General features: G+C 31.5%; 1 protein-coding gene across 1 annotated transcript in view; it reads right to left on the bottom strand.

The window, feature by feature from the left end:
* LOC116030210 (transcription factor bHLH130-like) overlaps positions 1-937 on the bottom strand; it is a 3,568-nt gene extending 2,631 nt beyond the window's left edge. Inside the window, exon 1 of the mRNA XM_031272385.1 lies at positions 234-937. Coding sequence (XP_031128245.1) covers positions 234-774 — 541 coding nt within the window. The 5' untranslated portion in view covers positions 775-937. The remainder of the gene's footprint in view (positions 1-233) is intronic.
* Between the last annotated feature and the right edge of the window lie 11,167 nt (positions 938-12,104).

Below are 12,104 nucleotides of genomic sequence, written 5' to 3'. Positions count from 1 at the left end.
TTTTGAAACCCCCCCCCCCCCCCCCCCCCCCCCTCTTAAACTCCAGCTTTTTCAGGTATAAAAGGATTCATATTCACAGAGATAACAAGTCAACTCTATATGAAAAAAAAAAAAAAAGTTTTTAGATCTTTTAATAAAGCAATCCCCGGACAAAAACATAAGATCTAAGAAAACAAGAGGCAAAAAATCACCAAAATAAGAACTTTGGGTGCCGGAAAAAATGAGAAGTTTACCGGAGAAGAAACCGGCGGGCGAGCTGCTTTGGCGGATGAGATTAGAGGGATTCCTAAACTGTTGTTGCCGCATTTGCGCCTGCATCTCCATCTCCACGCCATAAGATCCCATCTCAGGAGCTTCAAAAACCATCTGCTGAGCCTCGCTGCTCCGCTTGTGGCTCTCCACCGCCATCTCCGGCTTCAGAAACTGCACGGAATTCTTCAGATCGCGCGACTCCGACCCGCCGCAATTCAGGATGGACGAGAACATGGTCTCCGAGTCGGAGCTGGAGGAGCCGTCGTTGACCATGAAGCTGTCCGCCGCCGCCCCGTCGTTGGCGGCGGAGAAATTGGCGGCGGCGCTGTCCATCACGCCCGCGAAGAACGAGCTCGGAGCCGAGCGGTATCGCATCAGCCCACTGCTCTGATTCTGATAAAGATCCGAACCCATCACTTCTTTGCTCTTCAGCAACTCATTATTATTAGCAGAGGGGAATAAGAAGCTGCTGTTGCTGCCACTGGTCAACTCTCTGGAAATCGGAGCTTCTGAGCTAAACATGGGCGCAGTTTTCTCAAGAAATCTGAGGAAAGTGGGAGAGGATTTAATGATTTATGGGTCTGAACGAAAGAGCTATACAAGGTTATGGAATTGGCTCAAATCCGCATAGATTTCTGGGAACAAAACCCAGGAATGGCATGTGAGACAGAAAGCGATCTGGCTGCCTATCTAATGTTCGGGCTATATTTATTGAGTATACAAATGTGAGTGGGGAACTTGAAATGACAAATCTACCCTTGGTATCCTGCTCAGATGTTTCCCACCCTCACTTTCCTCCTTTTTAGCTTTTGTCTTTTGTGGTTAAAGTGGGGATGGGTTTTAGGTTTGTGACTTTGTGTAATTGTTTTGTGATTATTATGGATAGTTCGCAGTTTTACCCCTCAAAGTTTCTAATTCTTGAGATTTGCTCTAAGCATACCACCACCTCTAGAAATGACACTTCAACTTTTGGATTTTTATCCTGCTCCATATATTCATATTCTAGATAGGATTAAATATACCTAGATATTAGGTCAGTATATTCCAACCAATAATAAAACTTGTGTCTTTAGCCACGGCTGGGTTGGTCGAGTTCAGTCCCTACTCAATTCGAGACGTGGCTTTTTGACTTACCATGAAAGATGTAATTATATGGTTAATGTCTACCTACTGACCTACTTATCACCAATTGATTTTAATTAGGATATGACAACCAGATAGCTAAAGAACTTTGTGGTCACCTATTTAGTACCAAAGACCCAAATCTAATTCTTAATACTATATTGTGTAACAATTAATGTTACATTTCGATGGTATGATGTTGGACCCGGCCGTCAAGCCTCTGCCCGACAATTTCAATGAGTAAATGAAAAGTGGCATGGTATCGGGAGGATATGCAATCCTATCTCATGAAAAATTAGAGTTTAATTTAATTTCTCTCTACAAATCAATAGCATATAGCTCACTCATTAAAATAGTGATTTTTTAATTTATTATTGGCTAGAACATATATTGGCTTACTATCCGGGGTATATCTAAGCCTATCTCACTATCTTTATCAACAAATTCAATTGATACATCTAATAATGTTATAAATTTGACATTATTGTAAATAATTTAAATAATTTAAATTGTAATTAAGAGGTACTAGCTAATTTCTTAGAAGATATATATTTCAGGATGATTGTTCTAGAATATCAAGTTGAAAGTGATTATATTAACTAATAACTAAGGTGTGTTTGGTTCGCACATGGAAATCCAAATCGAAATGGGTATCAAATACTTAGTAATGGTAATGGGTTTTAGTGATAGTATTTTGTATGTTTGGTAGTAGCGTGGAATGAGAATGATTATTAATATATAATTCTCTTGAATTGTGATAATATGAACTTGTCGCTTAAATGGTAATTAATACACAAATTTTTTGATGATATTGAATCGCATTCATTGGTTACCTACTCTGATTTTCACTTATAACTTGACTAAATTTGGATAATCTAGGCCATCCTTTACTTGATGGACTTACCTAAGTATCATTAAGAAAACTTCACTTAATAATTAAACATTATTCACCATGGCACTTTAATCACACTAGTATGGTAATATAATATATACTCTTTAATTAATCTTCTAAGGATCAAGAAAAATATCCCTTATTATTAGGAGAAAATAATAATAATAATAATAATAATAATAATAATAATAATAATAATAATAAAACAATATACACACATGCATAACTAATTAATATGTTTGCGTGTGGATATTATTTTTTTTAAACAGACATTTAATTTATGAAAAGAATATTTATAGAAACCTCAAAAGAGTTTATTTTAAGTAATAAATAAATAAAAGAGTTTACTTAAAGTAATGAATGAAAATGCAGAAAAGTTCAGGGAAAATTATTGTGTAAATCGGGTCCACACAACTGTGTAGACCGTTGTCTAAAACGATATCGTTGAAATTTATGAGTTAGAATAATGAAACTTTTGAAATAAAATAATGTACATTATGAGTTAGAATAATAAAACTTTTGGGATAAGATAATGTATATTATATATTAGAATAATGTACATTATGAGTTATAAATATGTATATTGGACCGTAATTCACACAATTGCGCACTATTAAAAAGTCAGGGAGCTAAGTGAGATTATCCCTTTTTAGTTAAGCTGACATACATCACCATCGTTCGGCTAAAGAAAGGAAGCCCGCTAATGATAATTAACTAATTATTAATTATATACTGATAATCAAACAACATTAAAAAAAACATAGTATCTGCGGCTAAACGTGAATCGGAGAATTGGGGTGTTCTTTGATGACTAGGAAGAGACTAAGCAAGTGGGCTGTATGTTTAAGGCTTTTGATTGTGATTATCACCGGTGCTTAGCTAATTAATTAACGTTAATCCCACGTCTTGTAAACTAACATATATGACATGTCCCTTTTAATCTTATGTTTTCTCATTTCATTAAAATATGGTGTGGGTGTGGATCATGTGGTTGATGACACTAGTACGTGGTGGGGGGTGGAGTTGGAATAGTCACTGCCAATTCAATTCTAGTATTCTACCCATGGTATAACGGCTTAATTAAGTCATGTTTTGTTGGCTTATTTGCACTTGTTGCCCCCAACGTTAGTTGTACGTTTTTCGATTCTAGTATTCTAACCCGGCCTTATCGGCATATATACATATTTGCAAGTAAAAAGTGCAAATAAAATTATTTATAAGTACACCTATTTTTACTTACCAGTGTAGTAATTTACATTGTTAACATTCTTACACCTAGGTGTAACTAATTATAACGTTAGGTGCAATTAGTTATAATGTTAGGTGTACTTAGAATTGATGCTCGGTGTACATTTTACTTGTACTGATAATACATTTTACTTGCATTTGTAATACAATTTACTTGCACTCAGGTTCATTATATGAAACTGGTACTTGCACTTTTAATACATTTTACTTGCACTTCAATGTTTAATTATTTACGAAATTGCCACTATATATTATATTTGCACTCATATATATATATATATATATATAGGGTCATGTTCAGGTGCGGCCGTGCTCTCCTGTGCGGCCGTGCGGTTCACACCACTCAATGTTACGAAATACACCACTCAATGTTAAGAAACACACCACACAAATATGCACTGTGGTGTGTTTCTTAACATTGAGTGGTGTATTTCGCAACATTGAGTGGTGTGTGACCGCACGGCCGCACGGGAGAGCATGGTCGCACTTGAACCAAAATCTATATATATATATATATACTCACATTTTCTCATGAGTTCGTGTGTGGATAGATATGGACCATTGAATGCTTGAGATCAATAATTTAGATTTCAAAAATTATGCACTACACTTGTACAGTTGCACAATTGCACTGGCGAAATCTAAGGCATTGATTTCAAACATTCAATGGTCTAGATATGTTCACATGGACTCATAAAAAGGTAGACTCACCTGAACAATGGCATATATATATATATATATATATATAGAGATCCTCGATCTTTGTGGGATATATTCTCCTGCCCATATCTTATCTGTTAATAATATAGTGGGCAATTATTATGAGACTATTGGAATGAAATTAGAAGTGAAGAGTTATTGGTACGAACTCAGGTCCCACGAATTGCCTGTTCTTGGCGATTAGCGTGGTGGAGAAAGCATGCATCCGATTGGTTGACGTGACTCTGATATTAGATGATATGAATTTAGATCTTATAGTGTGTTTGGTTGAAAGGAGAAAAATTAGTGAGAAAGAATTTGAAAGAAAATAATAAAGTGTTAATAGAATAAGAATTCAAATTACATTGTTTGATAGAGAGAATTAGAACTATTGGAAATGGAAAGATAAGAAGTGATATTAAGATTAAAATATTTCTGTGTAATAATAATAATAATGAGCAAAAATGTCATTTTCTTTTTCTTTTATTTTTAATTTTTTTGTTTCCTTTTTATGCTGAATTCCAATTCATATGAGGAAGGTATGAATTCCAATTCATTGAATTGAGAAAATTGCAATTATAATGAATTGAAATTTCTCTAACCATACAACGTAATTTTGTCATTCAAAGAATAACATTGTAATTAAATTACAAATACACTCTACCAAACACCCTGAGCATGTGTTTGAACTAAGCCTTATACTTTTATATGGATTAACATCGATGACATCAGTTATTAATTTCTGTTTTGATTCTTTAATTATTGTATTTCTTTAAATTTTTATATTTAAAATTGATCATATTTTATAATACTTGAGCAATTAAAATTGTTAACTTGAAAGAAAATTTTAATCTTTTTTTTTTATTTCCTTAATTTCTCCGGATTTTTCATTATTTTTGACCGAACAAGAATCTTTACTTGAGACCAAAGAGATTAACAATAATGGCTTTTTAATAACACTATCAGATAATGAGATAAAATAGAACTACTATTTTTGAGAATCAAATTCAAAGGCCTTTGATTCTTCACCTCAAATAATGAGCTATTACAGCTTATATTGGCTTTATAATAACTAAAAGATAATGAGATAAAATTCAATTATTATTTTTGAGAATCACACTCAAGGGCCTTAGATTCTTCACCTCAAATAACTTGACTCAATCAGCAGAATATTGGGAAAGTTTATTTTGTATTTATTGACAATTACAATAGATTATTATATTAATTGCAGATTGATCGTGTTAATTTTTTTTTCTCAAAAGGTTCAAGCCCTGCCCCGATAGAGTATCTCGGAATATGTAAATTATGTTAACTCAGTCACTGGTCTTTCTTTCCAAACTTCACCCATGTGAGCAATTGAGCTGCTCATAAGGGCATGGATTGTGTTAATTGTTTTGAGTAACAGGTAATATTAATTGATGGTAGAAATATGTTTGATAAAATGGGAGATGTACTATTAGCCACTAAAATATACGGAGTAATATAAAATGGCTTATAAAATATTTATATTTTTTTATTTATTTAACTATTTCTAAAGTACATTTGATTTTAGATATCAATTTCATTAAAGTAAATAAATTTGAGGTGAAGAATCAAAGGCCAATATATATATATATATATATATATATATATATATATATATAAAAGAAAAGGTGTACACTTGAGATTTACATAAGTATAAAAAAGTTGTGTTATCCATTTCTACGGTAACCTACTAAATAAGCAGCATTTGGATTCAATTAAACTGTTTTAATTTGTTAATTTAAAAAGCTAAATTCGATAGAGCTTTTCTTCAGTTAACTACGGTAGTCAATTGCACTATTGATTTGTTGACTTCATTTAGGAGTTGTTTTTGTTGTTAATACTAATGTTATAATTATAACTATTTTTTTTTGAGTCAACAGTTGACTCCACTGAGACTCGAACTCACTCCAATCATCCATGTGAGAGTGTAAACTGGGACACCGGGTGCCTCTAGATCACAAGGCCTTTGGCATAATTATAACTATTTATAAAATAAAAATCATTTATATATTTAGGGTGTGTTTGGTTCATGAGTTTACACATTAGGAATGAGAATTAATTAGAATCATAATTAGTGTTTGATTGACAACTTTTTTAAACACAACTATGCGATTTGATTACCCCCTCAATTAAAAATCTTATTCCTTAATTAAAAATTGGTATCATTCAATCATAATTTGATTTTTATGTTTGGATTAGTGTTTTAGATTTTTGTATTGATTTTTTTTTTGTTTATATTGGTGCTTAGGATGTCATTATATTACTCCATCCGTTTCATTTTATGTGTTGGGTTCAGTTAACTAGGCTTGATTGGAGTTATTTATAATTTAATTTTTCACAATGTTAAGTTTAAAATTAATACATACATACATACATACATACATACATATATATATATATATATATATATATATATATATATATATATATATATATAATTTATATATTTAGAAACTCTATTAAACACAAAAAAAAAATCAAAATTTAAAATTATAAGAAAATGCTAATAGAAATAAGCAAAGAACAAAGAGTTGGTTTGACCAATGAATAATAAGTAAGACAGATAAAATGAGACAGAGGGGGTAAAACCAATTGCCTTAATTTTTTATTTTTGTATTTTTAAAACCTTTATTCCCATTATAGAGTCATACATAACCAAACATTAATATTGGTAATCATTTCAATTCCACCTTATTACTAGAAACATGCAAAATACTTTCACCAAAATCTGTTACCATTGCCAACTATTTCATTCCCATTTTGATTCTGATTCCTTTGTGCGAACCAAATACACCCTTAAAAATGACTAATAATAATACAACATTAAAATATATAAAAGGAAACTATATTTCAACATTAGGCTATCTTTATCCTTGCAATATTTTCTAACTTTCAAAAGTGAATCATACTTCCACATCACCAAATTAATTTGCAATTCCTTTACTATTTTCTCTACATCTCTACAATACTCTATCACTTTTAAAAGTGGGTCCTACTTCCACATCACCAAATTTTCAATTCCTTTACTATTTTCTCTACATTTCTGCAATACTCTATAACTTTTAAAAGTGGGTCCTACTTTCACATTACTAAATTTGCAATTCCTTTACTATTTTATCTACATCCCTACAATATTCTTTCACTTTCAAAAGAAATCTCACTTTTACATCACATCAAAACAAAATAAGTAAAGAATAAAAAACTAAAATAAAAAAAAATAATAATAAAGTACAAAACGTTATGGCAGCAACAAATGCGACCGCTGTTTCATACGTGTTGCAAACTTGCTGCAATTGCAAGTTTGCAACCCAAATCAACACACACGCGTTTTTACAAAAGTCATGTCAACTTGCAAATGGTGAATTTTCAGGGATAATTTCAACCTTAGGGAGTGGGAGAGAATTTTTATTAACTAGTGAGTAAAGTAATTTTTTAGACAATACAAGTTCAATTTAGTAGTAATAAGTTGCTAATGCAACTCCAATGTTAGATATTCAACCTAGTGTTAATTTGGTGACTTTTTTTCCTTGAGTAAAAGTCGAAATTATTATGATAATTTTGGATTACCAGATGCCATATGCACGCATACACCCCAGGAAAAAGTTTAAATCCTTAATTCACTTCAATTAGCTAGCACTTCCAAAACCGGCCAGTTAATTAACAAACAACTATTTTAGTAATTTGATTTGGTCAAAATATTAAAATAAGTAAAATTCGTCAACTCTCGTTGAATTTTGCCAAACAACAGTTTTGTTTGTCGTAGCATATAAGAGCCCACACTGAAATTCATTTGATCTAGAATAGTACCACATATGAAAATATCTATCATGTCCTTTTATGTATTTGGTGTATATATACAATGTCGTGGAATAAAAGAGAGTGACATTGCATATATGCATTTGTTCATTGATGAATCTAGACAAGATGCATGGCTGATTAGGTGGCCTTGGTCCTCTCTACTTTATCTCCAATATAATCATAGTCAAATTTGGTAAACTGAGACCGTGTCTATCTTCATTGTTTCCGTTTGTGGACTGAAATGAATGGCCAAGCTTTATTCTTATGTCCAAGTCTCAGTCCCATTGTATGATTATTATCATGGCCACCAAGAAAACTAACCACATCTTGTGGATCATAAATATGTAATTCCCAATCATTGGTGGAGAAAGGTAATTCTTATCCAGTTATCCCATCCATAAATGATATAACTATATATAATGTATGACTTATTAGGTCAAAATCAATAATGTGAAACGAAAAGATTAATTGTAATTAAGAAAATACAAATCAATTAGCACTAAGGTATGTCTTAGGACTTTTCACCTAATTGGGTATTTTGTCCCATATTAGGAAAGTCACTAGATGGAAGATAAAACAAGCATAGTTATTATCAATATAAAGATGAGGGGGCCGGGGTGCAGTGGTTATACCTCATTGTAATTTCTAAAGCTCATTGTCTAAGGATGATAACAAATTAAATCAACTACTTTGTACACTACTTATTATTAGCATGCTTTTATTAGATTAGTTAGTTTTAATATAACCTTATAAATTGCATACATATATATAAGACTTTTAATTTCATCAATGGGGTTCTGTGAATTATATTCAATATATTATGGCCAAAGGTTTTGCGGTTGAGCGGCTTAACTGTGCCTTCTCAAAATGAGAGGTCTCAGGTTCGAAATACTATATTGTAACAGAGTTAATATTACTCAAAAAATATTCAATATATTATGTTGCCATTCAAACCTATTTTGAGTGATTTGAGCAATTTCTTTGAGTTTTAATTTAATTATTATTACCTTACACTTGATTACTTACTTTTAAAACTATATATTATTACCTATATCCAACCATTGAATTAATAAGTAACTTGATTAGGATGATTGTAGTGGATTGTGTTGTGCCCTAGCTTAACTTAAACACTATGGTCTGTGTATGAGAGTGATCAAATAAGCACATGTGCTAAGAAGAAAAAAAGAAAGCAAATTACATCTGTTTATCTAGAAAGATCTAAAAACTTTAAAGTAAGAAAAAAATACGTTGTGATATTTTTGCCAATAACTCAACTTTAATTAAGTTCAGATAACATCAATATAGAGTGTATCTTGCGATATATGTTTATTGTTTTGTTTTGTTTGTTTGTTTTATTTGTTTGTTTGTACTATTTAAAATTTAATATTTAACTTTAGAGTGCACATAATAATATCATAAAGTACACATAATAATAATATAAAATTTGCCCAACAATTAACGTCAATGTTGAATTGTACCAAGTACATATCATGTAGGTATGCTTGGTTGTACCAATTAAGTATAGTTGGTCCTAGCAATATTCAAAACAATTAAACATTTGAACATACATATATAGTTTGCATATGGTATGCCTTGGCACCTTAGAGAAAACCATGCACCATAATCTTCCTATAATAACAAACCTCTCTTGTGCAATTTGTGCAATTTGTGGTTATGACAAAGAAATTATGTTTACCCAATAGATACTATCGGATAATTAATAATTGGAGGTTTTATTTGTCACCCAAAATTTGTTAAGATTAAAGCTTCAAAATAAAACTAAGTTTATTCTATTTCTATCACTCACCATATATATAGAAATGGGTTTCCATGCGATTGACCTTCTCAGGTGCAGTTGTGCGGTTGCTTAGGTGTGTAGTTTAATTTTCCTTCTTAAGGTGCATAGTTTTCCTTCTTAAAGTGCATGACTTGTGTGCTTAAGGTGTGTCAGTGTTGAAACTTAAGGTGCGTCAACCTAAAGCTTTAGGTGCGTGGTTTTCCTTCTTAAGATGCGTGATTTGTATGCTTAAACTGCATTAGTGTTGAAACTTAAGATGACCATTTTAAAACTTTAGGTGCGTGGTTTATGTACTTAAGTTGCGTAACCGTACAACCGCACGGGAAGCTATACCCGCACGTATATATATATATCTATATGTATATATATATATATATATATATATATATATATGTATATATATGTACATATATATATATGTATATATATGTACATATATATATATGTATATATATGTATATATATGTACATACACACACACACACACACACACACACACACACACACACATATATATATATATATATATATATATATAGGGTCATGTTCAGGTGTGGCCGCGCCCTTACGTGCGGTCGTGCGGTTTACACCACTCAATGTTACGAAATGCATCACTCAATGTTACGAAATGCACCACTCAATAACATTGAGTGGTGCACCACTCAATGTTATTGAGTGGTGCATTTCGTAACATTGAGTGATGCATTTCGTAACATTGAGTGGTGTAAACCGCACGACCGCACGTAAGGGCGCGGCCACATTTGAATAAAATTCTATATATATATATATATATATATATATATATATATATATATATATATATATATAATGACATTTCTAATTATGATGATTCACTTTTATTTTTTTTCTTTTCATTTTTAATACTAAAAAAATTAACTATACTATTAGTCCAAAACTTCCTCACGTACAATTAAATAATGACATCTCGAACATTTTGAACTAAAACTGAAATCATGCTAAATCTAATTGAATAGTTTGGCATTATCTTAAACTTCATTTAGAGATTAGAGTCCTTGGTAGCTAGGAGTATAATGATTTGTCTGATCGGTAATTAATACGGAGTTATAAAAATAAGGATAAATTTTCAAAGTCCAATTAACTACTACGTGCATTGTATGAAGCAATTAGGCTAACGTCCTCATCGCTAATTATTAAGCTTAGCTAGTTGGGCATTAATTTAAATTTACTTAGTACTAAATTAATTTATTGCTTGTCACTGAAGTCACGATACTCTCAATGTGACAATGTCCACATATTAAAACTATAAATTAAATAGGCTCCCTAGATAACGGTAACATACATGTGATATTTTTGGCAGCATAGCTGGCTCCTTTGACGGTTGACCTCTTACAAAATGTCCACCCTTATACCTCTAAAATAAAACCTGCGATACCAGATACTAGCCAGGATGTTTGGTTTCACTGTCTGGCGGTATGCCAGTATTCCCATTTCTTTTTTGCATAATTATGAATGCTGACCTGGTATAAGTCAAATCGTCTCATAAGTGGATTTTTTTTTTCCCTTCTATAGGCCTTTTATTGTTGTTATCTAAAAATTAAGCATATATCTCACAAAATCTATCACTTTTCACCCAAAATGTAATAATTTTGAAGTAATACTATGCTTTTAAATTAAAACTAAATATTTGTCAAAAAAGAAACATAACAAATTTAAAGTAAAATTTATCACTTTTCAATTAACAAGTACTCCCGTATTATTTTTGGAACAATAATTATTACTTCTCAATTGCAAACTAAATACTTAGCTTGTTAAAAAGCAACACTGCATTATAGATTTAGAGGAAAACCTATTACCTTTCAAAATTTCAAGGAAACAAAAATGGTAATACACTTTGTTAGTTCGAGTATAAGTCTACACTACTACAAAATTGATCATATAAGCATTACTTTACACTACACCTGTTTAAACAGGTGTAGTGTATTCTCAAAAATAAATTTAAAAATAATTTAAAAATTTTTTAAAATACTTTACGCGACACCCACAAAGAGTAGGTGTCGCCTAAAGTAAATTAATAAAATATTCAAATACTTTACGCAGCACCTGTCCTCTATGGGTGCCGCGCAAAGTAAATTAATAAAATATTAATTTACTTTACGCGGCACCGTTCCCAGAGGTGCCGCTTAAAGCCGACCAAAAAAGGGCTCCTTTGACTAAAACAAATAGATCAGATCTGCACAAAACAAATCTGCGCAAAACCAAAAAACGCCATTTTCGACCACCGCTTCTTCT

Source organism: Ipomoea triloba, chromosome 9 (assembly GCF_003576645.1).
Source record: "Ipomoea triloba cultivar NCNSP0323 chromosome 9, ASM357664v1".
Taxonomy (NCBI): Eukaryota; Viridiplantae; Streptophyta; class Magnoliopsida; order Solanales; family Convolvulaceae; genus Ipomoea; species Ipomoea triloba.
Note: the sequence above shows the minus strand (reverse complement) of the source record. Positions and strands in the feature narration are given on the sequence as shown.